The following is an 18,552-nucleotide window of genomic DNA, read 5'->3' as shown; positions in this document are numbered from 1 at the left end:
GGTTTGTGGGGCTACGTAGGTATTTTTTGGTGGAGTGGGGTGGAAACACTGCATGCCGACTACAGTAGTGAAACTGTGACCGCCATTTAGTGTGTTACTGAAGGGAAAAAGAAACTAACAAAACTTACTTCATACCTCGAAAATATAGATTATTTCCGTGAAAAAAAACGAAAAGGCTCCTTCAAGAATCCTTAGGAATGCAGAATACGTAAGTACCAATGTGAAAAAGAAGAAAATAAAGGAATTTCAGGCGTTTCGGGGATACTTAACATTTAATATCTTAAGTAATCTCGAAAACTCCGCAGTATATGTTAACAGAAGTAAATCTAAATCAAACCATGTTAAAATTGCATTCGTAGCATGATGAACTCGCGGTACTCGCAATAAAACAAAAGGAACTTCGGCCGAATTTATTATTCTTATTAGGTCTATGTAATATGTAAGTGCCAGTTAGCAGTTGTTAGCATATCACATGAGTGCAAGTCTGATTATCAGAGTTAGGATTTTTAGGTGCGCACCTATTTTTCGTAGTGAAAGTCAGACCTCTCTGGAAGGACTCAGTGTGTGAAATGTTGCCTCAACGTGAGAATGGAGCTAATTTTCCAGCACCTTTTTTTCCCTTTTTTGATAACCTTTCCCCTTCCCTCCCTTTTCTGGGACAATTATCTATTTTCCCCCTTTTTCGTGTTCTTAATCGCTTTTCCTCCCCTTTTTGTGTCCTTTTACTGGTGTTTTTAAATATATTTCCTCAGCAAATCATTGAATTTTTATTTTCTTTTTCACTACACTTTTCTCTTTAAGATGTTTTTACATTGTTAACCAAAATTGAATGTATTTAAACTGTGCTTGATTGTTGCCTATTTGAAATCAATAATGGAAAGACTGCTACTGATATGCACCAGATTGCCGTTATTTTTTTTAAGATAGAAGGAAGAGGGAAACACAGTTTGGTCTTGGAAGCAGTGAAGCAACAATGTGTTTCTGAAGTGGTGGGTTTCACCTTTCATGTGTGCGCAGTGGACAGATATTGTTTGTGGATGTAAGTTCCTTACCTGCTTTTTCACTCTCTTAGATCCTGTTAGTGCATGTACTTTACCATGCCGAAAGTGCCCAGATCCCGATTTCTCAGTCTGGCTCAAGAATTTAAGCACGAGTTCATAGAAAGTGATGGAACCGTTATTTGATGCACGGTTTGTGATACGGGAATCACATTAGATAAAAAACACCAGAGAGATCACATCCAGCAACATATTTCCAGCTCTAAGCATCAAAAGAACAAGAATCTGCAAGGAAGTAAATCTCAGCAGCCTCTCTTACGCAATGCATTTGAGCAGTGTTCTTCCAAGAACCAAAATTTAAAGGAATTTAATGTTGACTCGTGTGCATCTTTCCACTCAACAAGGTGAACCATCCGGCATTGAAAGGGTTCCTTGAAAAGTACACACGGTTGTCAGTGCCCGATGAGAGTTCGTTACAGAGAAACTATATTGAACCTGTGTATGAAGAAACTGTTCGTAAAATTAAGGTGAAAGTGTCAAATTGCGATATAGGTGTCATTCTGGATGAGACGACAGACTCAATGCACCGATATGTTTTGAACATTTTGGTTTTTCCTCTGACAGGTGAGGGAGGAAGTTAAGCCCATGTTACTAAACATGTATGAGTTGCAGAAAACCAATGCCAGTACAGTGATGTAGTAATTTATGGATTTCTGTCAAAAACTATGGCCCGGTGGAATTCAGTTCGAAAAAGTTGTAGTTACTGACCAGGCTCCCTACATGCTTTTGGCATTTAACCAATTGAAGCCGTTGTTCCCTAAGTTAAAGCATGTAACCTGTTTGGCTCATGCCCTTCACAGGGTTTCTGAATCTATTAGGAATGAATACAACATTGTAAATGAGTTCATATCTGATCTGAAGATAATACTCCTTAAGGTCCCGAGTCGCATCCTTGCCTACAGAGAAACTACCTGCCTGCCCCTGCCACATTTCCCCATCATTACTTGCTGGGGATCACGGATTGAGTGTGCTGCATTTCTGTGTGAAAATTTTGAAAAAATTAAGGAGTTTGTGGTTTCCCTGGATTCAACTGATGCAGGTGCAATTTTCAAGGCACAGCAACTTCTCCTCCCAGACAAGATAGATGATTTGCAAGAATAACTATTTTGTGTACATTCCTACAAGTACCTGAAAAGGAAAAACAATGGGATATCTTTACTACTGTGAGGGGGCAGTTAGATGCTTTTGCCAGAGACAAACTTGAGGCTAGTCTTGACAAAAATCCGCATGTTTTGGAATTTGCCACTTCCACAGAGTTGCCATTCCGAGTGAATACTAAGTTTGCCCCACTTGTTTCTGTGGATGTAGAGAGAAGCTTCAGCTTATATAAAGATATTTTATCTCCGAAAGGAAACAAACTCAATTTTAAAAAATTAGAAATGCTTAATTTCGTAAGGTACAACAGCTTTGTGTTTTTCCCTGACTCTGGTGAATAACTGTAACACAACCTATGTGTGTGATGTGTACACAGATTCGAGTGAATAGATTAGACTAATAAAATAGGAGGGAAAGTTTTAATAAGTAGTATAATTATCAGCACCTTTTTTTTTGCCCCAATCAGCACCTTTTTTGCCCCTTTTTGGGTCTTATTTTAGCACCTTTTCCCTTCCCTTTTCCCAATGAACTTTTCCCCTAAAAATCCTAACTCTGCTGATTATAACTCGAATTATACATACCTTCAGAAGTTGATCTAAAAGTCCACATTGTTTTCCTACGTTCTCCGATTCAAGTTCAAAGCCTAGAATTTTTAATTTCTTATGTAAGTCTGAGATAGTTTCGTCAATTTCAATCATTATTCAATGCAGTTATCAATCTATTGATAGTCACAAAATAAACATTTCGAATTTCATCCTTCAGTTGTTTCCAAGTGTTTTGCGATTAATAATATATACAACAAGTATGGGCTTCGAAGTAATGTGAATTCTTGTTGTATAAATTAGAATCTGCTAGCATTGCAATATTCAGTTGTTTTTTAATGGAGTAGAATAGTTGTGAACTATGTTCATATGCTAACGTCGTAATTCTGAACCAAATATTATGGCAACATCAAAAACTACGAATACGTACAATAGGCAAAACTGGGAAGATGCAGTAAGTATAGGCTTGCATAGGCTTCGATTTATTTCAAACTTTGTTTCCTTTTTCATATTTGAGAATCACGCAATCTTGTTTTGGCAGTTTATAAAATATATCAGTCATTGTTTTAGCTCATTTAGAGGAATAAGATATTCCATTCTGCCTGTAATTACTGTTTTTACATTTTTATTACAGCAATTTTGGCGCCAAAGTTCCTTAAATATACTTTTCCAAGGTGGTACTAGTTAGATATAGCGGAAACACATTTAACTCGTTTATTTTCAAATGAATTCATTTCTACTTACCTCATATACATAGCGGAACACTTTTTAAACTTGGGATTACTTTCTTTTTTCAATGAAAAAAGCGTTATTTTTAACATTATAAGTACAGTAGAGCGTCGATTATCCGAACGACCGCTTAACCGAACTGTGTACTCGCTCACTTTCAGATATCTGTAATGAAAAAAGTACGTGACTTAGCTGCTCGTAAGCGTGTAGGCTTGCTTAGACAGACCAAAATAAAGGATTTTTTTAAACGTTAATTTTGTGTACTGTGTGTATTGTTCATGCAAAATGCGTATGAAATATGTACATATTTTTGTTTAATAAACTGTACCACATACTATATATTCCTACTAAAGTTGCCTTTGTACGTTACTTTGTAATACATACTTAAAGAGATGCCTGTTTTTATGAATAAATTTACTGTACAGTACTTCTTTTTGGCAAATAAACATGTACAGTTCGATTATCCGAACAAACCAGTTTTCCGAACACCCATGTCCCCCAATTACTTCGGATAATCGACGCTCTACTGTATTTATTGGTCGTTGCTAATTGGCGGCCAAATTTTGACTCACGTTGTCTATCGTCAGCTGATATGCAATGTTTCCAAACTTATGAACCGATAAATGCCGCACAAACTATTCACAAAAGGTTTTTAAGGGAAAATTGATCCACAAACCATTCACGGAAGTTTAGGTTAGGCAAACAGAAAATTGAATTGGAAAAAAGAAAATCTGCTCACACGTCATCTTGTAAAACTACCGCATGGTTGTTACACTAACACTTATTAACCGAAAAATGATTGTTTTTAATCCACAAACCATTCACTGAAGGTTAGGTTAGGCAAACAGAAAATAAAATTGGAAAAAAAACCCTGCTCACACGTCATCTTGTAAAACTACCGCGTGGTTTCTACACTTGACGGGGGGTTTTGTAATCAAACGCATGGAACATTTGATTCACGTAGTGGATGGTAATGGTGGCACGAACTATCGTGCAATGGAGACGTGAATGTCGAAAAATACCTTATTTGCAAGCTGAATAACTTGCACAATTCGATAAAACACTTTTCCCAGCTTCAGAAAGTCCACAAGAACTAAATTTCGTAAGTACTTTCTCGTCTTTTCTCTTGTAAATTTCAAGAAATGTGTTTCTGATATATCTAATCGTTACCCCGTACTTAACGTCACACATCAGTACTTTAGCCTTTTATATTAATGCTCAGAGAACTAAACCTGACATGCCTAACCTGAAGAAAGCAAAATAGTTTGTTATTTTCCTAATCTTGTTTTTATTGTATTTCAGGAATTTCCAATTTTGTGCCAAACTTGTCTTGGTGATAACCCTTATATTCGCATGGTAAGTTTGTGAAAATTCTCTAATTTTTCTTTACTTTTCCTGTTTCCTGTCTATGTATTTAAAGAAAAGAAAGAGAACTGGATATTTTTTTCAATGCCTAATTATTTGTCAATATTTCTGTCCTGTTTCTTCAGCTGATAATGTGGTAATTATGCGATATCGCCCGAACACCTCTCACTCATTTTTTTCGTTAATTTTAGCATTGATACTTACCTACTTACCTATTTTGCATTGCCGAAGATTCTTTAAGGTGAAGTTATGCCTTTTTTCATAAAATAGTGTCAACTTTTCATATTACGAGTCATTATTTGTCTTCCTTGTTCCGCTTGGGTGACAGACAATATGGCATGCACTCGTCATGGATCATCGCACGTCGTGCTTGTGTTTTGTCAATTTGGAGTGGGTATGCAGTGTTTCAGGTAAATTTCTCGTAAGGAACAGACAGCTGAAATTTGCTAGTTCATTTAATTTGAATATTCGTACTTACGTATTGTGCATTGAGAAACATTGCTGAAGGTAGCATTTCGCTTATTTCATGGAAATAAGCTCCGTTTGCGACATATCGAGTAAGTTTTCGTCGTTTCTTGTTGCCTTTGGTAACACACAAAATAGCGGTCACAGTTTCACTACCGTACTCTGGGCATGCAGTGTTTCCACCCCACTGCACCCAAAAATACCTATGTAGCCACACAAACCATTTCCGGTAAGGTTAGGTTAGGTATGCCACATATAGGTTACAATAGTTAAAGATTAGTTTCGAAAAAAATATGCGTAGCCCCACACACCATTCTCACATAGCCCCACAAACCATTTACGGAAATGTACCTTCTTTAATTACAAAAACACATGTTTGGAAACACTGACCGGGATTACGTCATCACACACAGGCTACTGTCTGGCTGCCTTAGCCGAGACCATGGACGGAAGTGCGCATGCGCCAACCGGACAAATTCAGCGGCTAAATAGGGGTGACGGAGCTTTGGACAGGAAGCGGGTTCCTTGAAAAGCGTCTGCTGTAGAAACAGCAATGAAGTTTCAACGTAGTAACATCGCCGCCAAAATACATACAGAGATGTTTACGAATTATGTAAGGGTTAGGTAAGCCAGTCATATACTATATCAGCAAACAGAACATATCAGGAAGATATTCATATCGTCTCATTAATAGATAAACTTGTTTGTAAACCAGTAGCTTTATTTTAGATCATTCAAGTAAATTGATCTTCTTAGTAAATATTATACAAAGTAATTATCACAAATGTACACAACATTAATCAGTAATTCAATAATAATAATATTGTTGTATATAGTATTATAAATATAAATGTAGTAACTGAATGGCTTGTGACATTTTCTAGCATAACGAGGGTGTTTTTTAGAATGTGCAACAGGGGCCAAAACGTCCCAATTTTCCTCATTCCACTTCGAAACGGTCTGTTGCGAATTGTAATAGCTATCACAAACACAACAAAGAAAGCGGTAATAAACCCAACAAGCGAACCCACGCAAGCGAAATACCACAGGGTAGTTTGGCGAGTGCTTCTCCCTGCTTCCCCTCTCGCGTTTGGAATCTTCCTTTCCAGGTAGTTTCGTCTTCCTTGGCAGGACTGTACATCCACTTGGAAGTAAATGGATGCAAGAGCTTTCGTGCATCGTTCACACATTTATATCGAAAAATAGATGATTTACCGGCAAAATTGAACGATGCGAAAAACTGCATTCGGTAAGTAATTTCTCCTGTAAATTTGATGAAATCTGTCTGTCCCTGATGAGAAATTTACCGTGTTTCAACCTTCTTAACCGAAAAATACCTACCTTCGTGTTCATTGTGTCATCACAAACCATTGACGGATAGCCCCAAAAACCATTCACGATAGCCCCAAAAATTACACTGGTCAACATGAAATTTGTTACAAGGAATGTGAATGGTGTTCTAAGTTAAGTCGATGGTGCTGAATTCAAAAATGAAATCAGTTTTTTCCTGTCGGGCTCAGTTTTCTTGTTACACACTAACCTGTACCTAATGCAATTCATGAAAATTCTGCCTTTTGGGCTGTGGTTTAACCTATATTTACTCTACAGATATTGTTGAATAACAGTCATTATATGACAATAGAATGACCAACACGTTCCTAAGGCCTGGGACCTTCCTCCAATTGCAACAAACCAAATTGTGAATAAGAGAGAGGCATGGCAACACTGTGGATGAGTCATGTCCGAACACGTAGAATCGCAGTGTTGTTTGTTGTCATGTGCATCTCGCATTGTGAGTTCTGACTTAGTGGGAAGTGACTGCCTTTGATTAGGTTGTGATTTGAAGTTTCAGAAGTCGTGTGTAGTGTTAGTGCATAAGAAAATGCCTCCTACCTGCATAAATAGCCCCAATTAATTTTTTTATATATGTGGAGAGTTGACATTTAAGTCACAAAAGCGACGAATTACCCCTCTTATAAAGAAGTGCTACGAACTTTATTTTGGGTGTAAATATGGGGACCAAGACAAAACATTGGCCTCCCACATATGCTGTTTGACCTGTGTTACACTTCTGACAAGCTGGTTAAAAGGATCACGTCGCATGTCGTTTGCTGTTCCCATGGTTTGGAGGGAACCATCAGATCACACAACAGACTGTTATTTCTGCCTGACGAAAATAGCTGGAATCACGTCGAAAACAAGGAACATTGTGCAGTACCCAAATTTACTATCAGCCATGAGACCTGTATGTCACAGTGAAGAATTGCCGGTACCAAAGCCTCTTGAGAATGTGACTGTGAGTGAAGATGAATGTCGTGACCAACACGGGGAAGAAAGTGCAAGAGGTGAAGAAACTGCTGACCCAACATTTAAAGTGTCCGGTTCATCAGTGGAGCCACACTTATTGTCCCAAGGTGATTTGAACGATCTTGCGCGGGACTTACATTTCTCTAAGCAACAGTCTGAACTTTTAGCATCGCAACTGAAAGGTTGGAATCTCCTCGCTTGCGATACGAAAGTCTGTTTTTTTCGTGACCGCCATACAATTTTCTCAGAATATTTCTCCCGCGAAGGAGACATGGTTTTTTTGTAATGACATCTCATCCGTTATGGATTGCCTTAGCCATGAATACAGTTCACACGATTGGCGTCTTTTCATCGATTCCAGCAAAGTTAGTATGAAAGCTGTACTTCTCTATAATGGAAACAAATTTACATCAGTACCAATTGCTCATGCTGTTAACATGAAGGAGACGTATGAGAACTTGAAACAGCTTCTGACAAATATCCAATATGAGAAATACAATAGTGACATATACGGATATCTGAAGGTAATTGCAATTCTGCTTGGTATGCAGCTTGGGTACACAAAGCATCACTATTGTGGGAAAAAATGGCCTCTTCGCAGAGAATTAGTGCCTGGAAAGAAGAGCGTGGCAAACACTCCTCTTGTTGACCTCAAAAATGTGTATCTCCCTCCTCTGTACATAAAATTGGGACTAATTAAAAACTTTGTGAAAGCCATGGACAGAACTTCACAAGGATTCATGTACTTGCAACGGAAATTCCCAAGAATCAGTGATGTCAAAATTAAAGAAGGAATATTTGTAGGGCCTCAAATAAGGGAATTGATGAATGATGAGAATTTCATTCAACATTTAACAGATGTTGAAAAAATGGCATGGTTGTCTTTTACAAGTGTATGTAAAAAGATAAAGCAGAGAAGTATCGCGATATTGTACATGGGCTAATTAGATCATACCAACGTATGGGTTGCAAATGTGTCTCAAATTACATTTCTGGACTTCTTCACAACTAATCTTGGTGCCGTTAGTGACGAACACGGTGAACGGTTTCACCAAGACATTGCTCTAATGGAAAAGCGGTATCAAGGCAAATGGAGTGCCGCAATGCTGTCCGACTACTGCTGGACCTTACGAAGAGATGTTCCCGAGGCAAAGTTTCGTAGGAAATCGGGAAGGAAACATTTTTAGATATGTTTATACACTTTCATGTTACTCATTTGCTTCATTCCTTTGTATACTGACACAGATTTATTACCTTTTACGTTTGTAGCACTTTTGTGAAATCGAGTCCTTTCGACAAATACACACAGAACATAAGCTGAGGTAGGAAAATACAAAAAAAAACATTTTTACAGGAAATCTGAGCCCGATGGAGAAATTCTGAAATTAGATCTGCATTCAAGGGCTCAGTAACTTCTAGAAACAGCTTCTTTTGTTTTTGTAACATTCACAAATATTTTTTTTGTAGACCAGTGTTATTCATGATATCCCCAAAAACCATTTACGATAACCCCAAAAACCATTCACGATAGCCCCACGAACCATTGACGGATAGCCCCAAAAACTATTCACGATTGCCCCACGGACCATTTCTGGCAAGGTTGGGTAAGGTAAGCATAGTTAAAATATATATATGTATATATATATATATATATATATATCTTTAAAAAAAGGCACATTTGGAAACACTGGCGAGACCGCGTGACTTTCGACGCTCGCGCCATCTGCAGGTACATAATGGAAACAATGGCATAATGTTGTCGCTTTACGGAAAATGCAAGTTCCTTTCATAAAAAGTGATTATTTCTTGTTCTGCAGCATTCTATGTTGAAGTTTTCAGTTTCCGCGAAAGAAAATACCTCCAAGAACTTCAACAATGCTACAGAAACTGATTTCAGTAAGTAGTTTCTCGTGTAAATTTGAAGAAATCCGTTCGGGCAATATCGCATATTTACCGATAATGTTAAGGGGGGATAGGGACAATTTCACCTAGGTCCTTCTCTCTCAGGCAGCTCGGGAGCACTGTTGCCAACTTAGCTCTTTTGGAGCCAGATCTGGCTCTTTTGTGCACTTGTATGACTGTGAACTGTGGCACCTGCCCCCTGCCCCACTATGATGCCATCACTAGCCCTGGTCCACATAGACCAACTTTTGCCATGAGTATACATTTTGCACGTGACGTGATATTATTATATTGGCTGTGCCACTCCCACCCCCTCTTACCTCCCCAGCTTTTTTATATAGCGCGGTGGCTGAGGTGAAGATGACAATATTGTTATCCGGTAATCCCTTATTTTTGATTTCATACTATCATCAGTGGATTATTGAGATGGGTGATGCGGTCAGATCTGCGTGGTCAAAACTAAGAATAGATTGTCATCACTTTAAAGTTACCAGTTATAGCAGCAACCCACCCCCTTGACAATAAAATTACCAAGGGACGCACTTTACGTAGCCTTCTTAAATCTAACTCCTTGAAAGTCAACTTTAGGTCAATTTAAGGTGAAATTTAGCTCTTTTATGCACATCAGGTTTGGCAACATGGTAAAAGTTCGTTATATCAGAGACACGTTTCTTTAATTTTACAGGAGAAACTATTTACGGAAATGAGTTTCTCTAAGGTTACTAACGTTCGTCGAGGTATTTTCTTTCATCGTAGAATCTATTTGACCAGGAAATCATGTATTTTGCAAGAGAAATATCTCACTGATGCACAATTGCCATTGCTTTCATTTGCTTTTCCGACGTGAAGCGTATGTGATGACGTAACCCCCTGAAGTGTTTCCAACCCCCCTTTTTTAACTATGCTTGCCTAACCTAACCTTATCGGAAATGGTTCATGGGGCTATCCGTGAATGGTTCGTGGGGCTGTCCGTCAGCTACCCGTGCATAATGTACAATTTGCACATGACTAACACGATAGGTATTTTTTGGTGAAGAAGGTTGGAAACACTGAATACCCACTACAGTAGTCAACCTCAGCTCGCCATATTGTGTGTAACGAAAGCTAAGAAATCGAAAGAAGTACTCTGTATGTGAAAATTTGTGTTTCTTTTCATGTAAAAAGCATAATGGCACCTTGAACTATGTTCCGCAATACACAATTGGTAAGTACGAACCATGCAAAACACAAAACATCAGATTTTAATGTGTCTCCAATATACCAAACATTTGCCGGCAACACTGCCAAATTCGCCATAGGGGCCAAGGAGAAGTGCATTACACTTATGGGGGAATTATTTTATTCGTTTTCTTAAGAATATCAAACTTTCGATGGTGGATAAAAGCGTATGATCGGGTAGAGGATCCATTGAAGATAATATTTGTCCTTGGAAGAGTCAAAACTCTCATTTGTTTGGCTGTAAGTTGAATTTGAAGTTGTTTCTCCATAAGGAATACCTGGGATTCTGTAAATGTAATTAATCTAATTTGTCAAACATCGTATCTAGCTTAATAATCAACTTAGAAAACTGCTTCCACTTGCAACATGGGGAGAAATTTATACTCTCAAATTCTGTCTGGATTTTCTTTAGTAGCAGTGTCCATTCCGACGATATTGAAATAAATGCACACCTAGTGTGAAATTGTTCCTCTTCACCTTAAGCAATGTTTTCATTAGGGATTCGGACTAGTATGAAATTTCTTTTGACAGTATAAACTCCAGTACATTGCCTCCCTGATGGTATAGTGGTAATGGTGCCAACAGAGCCACTTCCAGTGTGTCCTCTCCTTTCAAAAAACTGTCATGATGTTCCCATTCTGAAAATATGCATCTTAGAATTCCTTCTAGAGCATTCACGTGAATCTTTGTGTGATTTGCTTTTGCCATTGTGTAGATAGTTTTGTGGCTATGTAAACCTATTAAACTATTCCAAATATCTAGACAACAGCAAAAGCAAATCGCACAAAGATTCACACAAATGCTCAAGAAGCAATTCTAAGCAGATGTCATTTTTCAGAATTTGGAATATCGTAGCGGTGTTGTCAAAAGAGAGGAAATTTAAAAAATGACTTTGCTGGAGTTGTCCAAAGGTCAAGCTAACCCTTAACTGTGGTGCAGTTATGTACCCAGGCACGTATCCAAGGAGGGGCTTATAAGATAATGTGATGATAATTTGAGAGAAATAATTATCAAGAAAAGACTGAGAATGTTCTATAACCCTGTTATTGTTACTAGCGTGTATCCAAGTTGGGAATGAGGTGGCTCGAGCCCCCCTCCCCAGGAAAGGAAAATTTTCAGTTTGCTCTAGATAAAATTAGGTTCTTGTCTGCTTGAATAATGTGACAATAATTTAAGGAGATACAATTATCGAGGCAAGACGAAGAATGTTCTATAACCCTGTTATTGTTAATAGCTTGTATCCAAGGTGGGGATCAGCTGTCTAGACCCCCCCAGGAAATGTTTCAGTTTACACTAGATAAAATTAGGTATTTGTCTTCTTGAATAATATGACGATAATTTAAGGAGAAATTATTGTCGAGACAAGACGAAGAATGTTCTATAACCCTCTTATTATTAATAGCGCGTATCCAAGGTAAGAATCAGGGGGCTCGAGGTCCCCCCCACCTTCAGGAAATTTTTCTGTTTACATTAAATAAAATTAGGATTTTGGCTTTTTGAATAATGTGATGATAATTTGAGAGAAATAATTATCAAGAGAAGACGGAGAATGTTCTATAACCCTGTTATTGTTACTAGCGCGTATCAGAGGTGCGAATCAGGTGGTTCGAGCCCCCCTCCCCAGGAAAGGAAAATTTTCAGTTTGCACTAGATAAAATTAGATTCTTGTCTGCTTGAATAATGTGACGATAATTTAAGGATATACAATTATTGAGGCAAGACGAAGAATGTTCTATATCCCTGTTATTGTTAATAGTGCATATCCAAGGTGGGAATCAGGGGGCCCGAGCCTCCGCCCCATTTCTCTTTACATTAGATAAATTAACGATTTTTGCTTCTTGAATAATGTGTCGATAATTTAAGGGGAGAAATACTTATCAAGGCAAGACTGAGAATGGTCTATAACCCTGTTGTTGATAATATTGCACATAAACTTTTTTTGAGCTTTCAGTATTGTCGTTGTCGCAGCAAACTTGAGCACTATGTAGAGACTTGTCAGTATTTGGAAGCTGCACAGCAAAGGTATCGCCACACGTAGACCGATTCGTTGTAATTTTTAATCTCTGGAAGGCACAGGAGGGAATATTCTTGAATAAGTGGAGTCGAACTACTGGCAATAGTTATAAATTGTTTATCTGCGCAACGTTCTAGAATATACTGAGGATATAAATGCACGTTAATTAGAACCATTCCCAAATAGAAATTCTTTGACCGAACCTTAGATCCAATGAGAAAAATGGCATGTCTCTGACATCATTTTCTTTTAAGCGTTCAATTCAAGAACTTGTTCATGATTTATTTGATCATGTTAAAGGTGCTTTACTTCAGTCTCTAATACGAAATTATAAAAACTTCTGGTGAGTTGATTTTTAAAAATGTGTCCGAGATAAAGAGTGGCGTGCCAACCATTTTCGGCAGGGAGAGGGGTTACGCATACTATTTTTGGTGGTCAGTCCTCATTTTGCCATATTTTCCTGTTTTTGACGTTCTTTTTTTAAGGACCTTGTAAAATGGGCTTATGACCCCATCAACCCTCCCTTGGGCACATCCTTGATGATACCTAAATGAGTAAGCATTTGATCATATTGGGAGAAGAAACATTAGATGTGTTGGGAAAGGAAGGGTATTCACTGTGCAATAATTGTTTCGCGATCCAGCTGTATCCTATAGAAGACTTCCTTTGTTTCGTGCCGATATATGACAAGAATGCGGAAGCTGTGACAGACAATTTTGAACACTTGCGAGTGCTTAGGCCTCAATATGAACAATTTGGTGGGTTTCGGCTTTTAAAAGAGTTGCAAACAGGGGAGGACAAGACACATTAGTGGTGTTCAGGCTCGAATCAGAGAAATATTCGAGAACTGTCTGCGTCCAGTTCGCAGCACACAGTTTGAATCTCGTGTTGTCGAGTGGATTGATTGTCCATCCCGTGCATGTGTAACAGCTTCGTAAAAACACTTTTGGTTACCTGGTACACAGATGTTTTGATGCCTGATGAGAAGAAATGGACGAACACACATACTAAGATGGTTCCGGCACACAAAGTTAATGGAAGCTGAGGAGTCGAGTGGTAAAAAAATGTTCCGATTTCACGTTCTGATTAAAATCACAGCCTTAAACAGTGGTGACGATTTAGGGGATAGTTGCCACTTAATCCTAAGCCTTGCTTGTCTAACAAGAGAAAGTAAACTTTCCTTGCACCCCCTTCCCCTCAGGTTTTGTAACCAAATTGCCACCACTGACCTTAAACATATAATTGTGAGGTTCTATCTATACCCCTTAAAAAAATTGTGTTCAGCCCCCCCCCCCCCCCCGAAAGGAATTCCTGGATACGTGCCTGTATGTACCAATTAGGTTATGTACGAAATACGGGTTATGATGTATGAGATGTGAGACACCATATATGGAAGCTTCTAACCATATTTTAGTGTAGGGTAACATCTAAAAATCTAAGCCTTGTTAATAACATATACTGATTAGCACACATTGCTTTTTCTTAAAAATCTTGTGATTTGTATGTTTCTTATTGAGATCTGGATTTTTCAAATTACAGTTTCATGGTAATAGTAATATAGTTGTAAAAGACATGACTAATTTTTCATATATTTCGTGAATAGTGTTAGAATGAATGTTAAGTGCAGCATAATAACAGCAATTTGTAACATGTATTTCTGTTCGAATTTCAGACCAAAGAACGGTATGGGAAAGAATGCAAAATATGTTCCCGACCCTTCACTGTGTTCAGATGGTGCCCTGGTGCTCGAATGCGCTTTAAAAAGACTGAGGTGTGCCAGACGTGCAGTCGGTTGAAGAATGTGTGCCAGACTTGTTTGCTGGACTTGGAATATGGACTTCCAATCCAAGTGAGGGACACAGCTCTTAAAATAAGAGACGACCTACCTCGTTCAGAGGTCAATAAGGAGTACTACATTCAGAATACAGATAAGGAGGTATGTTCTATGAAGTGTTTGTTTATAGTATGCAAAGGTTTTAATTGGAATTTTGATGCCATTAATAAATCTTTATTTAATGCAAACACCTAATTATAAAAATAAGGATGGACAAATACAAATTTCAACGAAACATCCAGCCTCGAGCAGGACTCAAACCTGGCTCTCTGGCACACCATACCATAACTATACCAACTGAGTTACTGAGCCTGCCATGGCATCGCCTGATTTTTTGCTTTTGATCAAGTTTCTGCATAGTACATCGGTAAAGCAATAGCATGGTATGCGAGTGACCCAGGTTCAAGTCATGGTGAAGCCTGCATTTATCGCTGAAATCTTAAAGTACTTTTCAGGTTGTGCATGTGAACAATGTTCTCTGATTGATTGATTGATTTGGTGTTTTAAGTCCACTTTATGCACAGTAAGGCTAATCAGGACTGGACCTACAGTTTAAAGTGGGATCCGAACCACTATGTGCCTCCACCGGGTATCGAACCCGGGACCCCTTGATTACAAGGCGACGACGCTACCACTGCGCCATCGGGGAGGCCCAATGTTCTCTGAGATAACAGTTGTTTCACAAGAAGTCAAGTTGTTAGATCTTAACACCAACTATGAAATGTCAATTCATGGCACAGTGGGTGTTTATTTTCATCCAGTTGTGCTTCTGCTATTAATTTTTATAAGTTCTTGCTTCTCAATAAATGAGGTTTTACATAAAAAGGGGGAATCCCCGAAAAATGCCCAACCTCCACCCGCATACATTTAGGAATATGCTTTTATCACCCTGGTGTCTTTAAATCAAAACCAGGTTGCCTGTATCCTCGGAATTGTGGTTCCCCTGTATTTGGTTTTACAATTTAATAAAGTTTTACAATGTAAATGTACTTGATTGATTGATTTGGTGTTTTAAGTCCACTTTATGCACAGTAGGGCTAATCGGGGCTGGACCTACAGTTTAAAGTAGGATCAGAACCACTATGTGCCTCCACCAGATATCGAACCTGGGACCCCTTGATTATAAAGCAACGACTATACCACCGCACCATCGAGGAGGCCCCATAAATGTACTTGAGAGATACTTAAAATGAATACATAATACTTAACCCTTTGAGTCCCAAGGCCATTTTCACAAGTAAGCTTCACGGTCCCAAGCCGATTTTGAGCAAAATGCTGAGTTTCAATTAAATGAGTATAGATCGGAGACTAATTGCCCTAGAGAGATGAGTGATATACCGTTGTACACAGAATGAACCAGAGATTCAGACTATATGAAATGTATGCAAGTTCGGCATATATATGGAGGGGAAAGGGGGGAAATCCCCTGAAAATACTTTTTTTTTTAAAAAAATGGGGTTTCGCCCCCTCCCGCCCCCCGAAAGAAAGTACATGACAGTGTTGACATGCACATGGAAATGATCGCTGACATGTAAGGAACACAAAAATATTTGCATTATTATCATATGACCAATGTAACTTGAGTTGTACCTCCCAAAAGGAATGGTGGGCACGCCACTGATTCAAGCTTCAAAATGCAGCGGTACCTTGAAATGACTTTATCTCAAGAGACTATTTGCCCTGGAGATATGAACTATATACCGTTGTAGGCAGAATGAATCACAGATTCAGACGATATATAATTTATGCACATTCGGCGTATATATGGAGGGGGAAAGGGGGGAAATCCCCTGAAAATACTTTTTTTTTTAAAAATGGGGTTTCGCCCCCTCCCGCCCCCCGAAAGAAAGTACATGACAGTGTCGACATGCACATGGAAATGATCGCTGACATGCAAGGAACACAAAAATATTTGCATTATTATCATATGACCAATGTAACTTGAGTTGTACCTCCCAAAAGGAATGGTGGGCACGCCACTGATTCAAGCTTCAAAATGCAGCGGTACCTTGAAATAACTTTATCTCAGAGACTATTTGCCCTGGAGATATGAACTATATACCATTGTACGCAGAATGAATCACAGATTCAGACGATATATAATTTATGCACATTCGGCGTATATATGGAGGGGGAAAGGGGGTAAATCCCCTGAAAATACTTTTTTTAAAAAATGGGGTTTCGCCCCCTCCCGCCCCCCAGAAAAAAAATATATGAGAAGTTCAAAATGCACATAGAAATTATCGCTGGCATGTAAGAAACAGAAAAATACTTGAATCATTGTCGTATGACCAATGTAACTTGAGTTGTAACCCCAAAAGGAATGGTGGGCACGCCACTGATTCAAGCTTCAAAATGCAGCGGTACCTTGAAATAACTTTATCTCAGAGACTATTTGCCCTGGAGATATGAACTATATACCGTTGTAGGCAGAATGAATCACAGATTCAGACGATATATAATTTATGCACATTCGGCGTATATATGGAGGGGGAAAGGGGGGAAATCCCCTGAAAATACTTTTTTTTTTAAAAATGGGGTTTCGCCCCCTCCCGCCCCCCGAAAGAAAGTACATGACAGTGTCGACATGCACATGGAAATGATCGCTGACATGCAAGGAACACAAAAATATTTGCATTATTATCATATGACCAATGTAACTTGAGTTGTACCTCCCAAAAGGAATGGTGGGCACGCCACTGATTCAAGCTTCAAAATGCAGCGGTACCTTGAAATAACTTTATCTCAGAGACTATTTGCCCTGGAGATATGAACTATATACCATTGTACGCAGAATGAATCACAGATTCAGACGATATATAATTTATGCACATTCGGCGTATATATGGAGGGGGAAAGGGGGTAAATCCCCTGAAAATACTTTTTTTAAAAAATGGGGTTTCGCCCCCTCCCGCCCCCCAGAAAAAAAATATATGAGAAGTTCAAAATGCACATAGAAATTATCGCTGGCATGTAAGAAACAGAAAAATACTTGAATCATTGTCGTATGACCAATGTAACTTGAGTTGTACCACCAAAAGGAATGGTGGGCACGCCACTGATTCAAGCTTCAAAATGCAGCGGTACCTTGGAATGACTATAGCTCAGAAACTAAATGCCCTAGAGATATGAAAGATATACCGTTGTAGGCAGAATGAATCACAGATTCAGACGATATATAATTTATGCACATTCGGCGTACATATGGAGGGGGAAAGGAAGGAAGTCCCCTCAAAAATACTTTTCTTAAAAAAAAATGGTGTTTCCCCCCGCCCCCCGAAAAAAAATGTCAAAATGCACAAAATGCAAAATTTATGCAAATTTGGCGTATATATGGTGGGGGAAGGGAGAAAACCCCCAAAAATTATTTTAAAAAATTGTTGAAATGTTTGAAATTTATCTTTTCCCTTGAAAAGAGACGCAAAAGAGAAGTCCCTTTTCCCGCCTTTTCACCTCCATTTTCATGAAGAAAAAAAAAGGGCAAGAAACATTTCTGTTAAGTACATGTGTTAGGAACAATATAAAAAAGAAAAATCGAAATTCTAGCCAAAAATAGAAAAGTTATAACGTAAAAACTACGACCTTGACACAGCATCTCGATCGAGACGCTTGGGACCGTGAGGCTTACTTTTGGGTATCTCGATCGAGACGCTTGGGATCCAAAAGGTTAAAGGCACAATATTAGCTACTTCATAAGTAAACAATATATATCTAAGAGGTAAAGAGGGAAAGGAATTTTGATAGGCCTATAAGATTTGCATAAAAGTAGGAGTCTGTTGAGGATTTCCTGGAAATTGAGGAAATATAGGCTCCTGGAAATATCAGGACAGGACAATTGTGTAGTTGGGAATGTATTCAAGTTTGTTTGATCAGTTTTCTGAGAGTGCAGGGAATTGGCATTCTTAGGGTGTCAGGAAAGAATAAGGATAGTGAGTTTTAGGTATTCAAAATTATTGGGTTTGTAAAGCCTAAGGAAAGGGAACATCTCCATTGGTTTTTATAATATAATAATCAAGGTTAGAG

At 38.5% G+C, this 18,552-nt stretch overlaps 2 protein-coding genes across 3 annotated transcripts in view; one reads left to right on the top strand and one right to left on the bottom strand.

Annotated features, from left to right (window-relative positions):
* LOC146003552 (AP-5 complex subunit beta-1-like) overlaps positions 1–2,912 on the bottom strand; it is a 55,352-nt gene extending 52,440 nt beyond the window's left edge. For both annotated transcript variants that reach the window (XM_083141848.1, XM_083141849.1), the window contains exon 1: positions 2,735–2,912. In XM_083141848.1, coding sequence (XP_082997974.1) covers positions 2,735–2,851 — 117 coding nt within the window. In that variant the 5' untranslated portion in view covers positions 2,852–2,912. The remainder of the gene's footprint in view (positions 1–2,734) is intronic.
* A 108-nt stretch (positions 2,913–3,020) lies between these two features.
* The window catches only part of LOC146003551 (pre-mRNA-splicing factor RBM22), a 32,046-nt gene continuing 16,514 nt past the window's right edge, over positions 3,021–18,552 (top strand). Inside the window, exons 1-3 of the mRNA XM_083141847.1 lie at positions 3,021–3,149; positions 4,727–4,780; positions 14,368–14,631. Coding sequence (XP_082997973.1) covers positions 3,096–3,149; positions 4,727–4,780; positions 14,368–14,631 — 372 coding nt within the window. The 5' untranslated portion in view covers positions 3,021–3,095. The remainder of the gene's footprint in view (positions 3,150–4,726; positions 4,781–14,367; positions 14,632–18,552) is intronic.

Source organism: Lepisma saccharinum, chromosome 20 (assembly GCF_977018435.1).
Source record: "Lepisma saccharinum chromosome 20, izLepSacc3.1, whole genome shotgun sequence".
Lineage (NCBI taxonomy): Eukaryota > Metazoa > Arthropoda > Insecta > Zygentoma > Lepismatidae > Lepisma > Lepisma saccharinum.
This window is presented reverse-complemented; position numbering and strand designations above follow the sequence as displayed.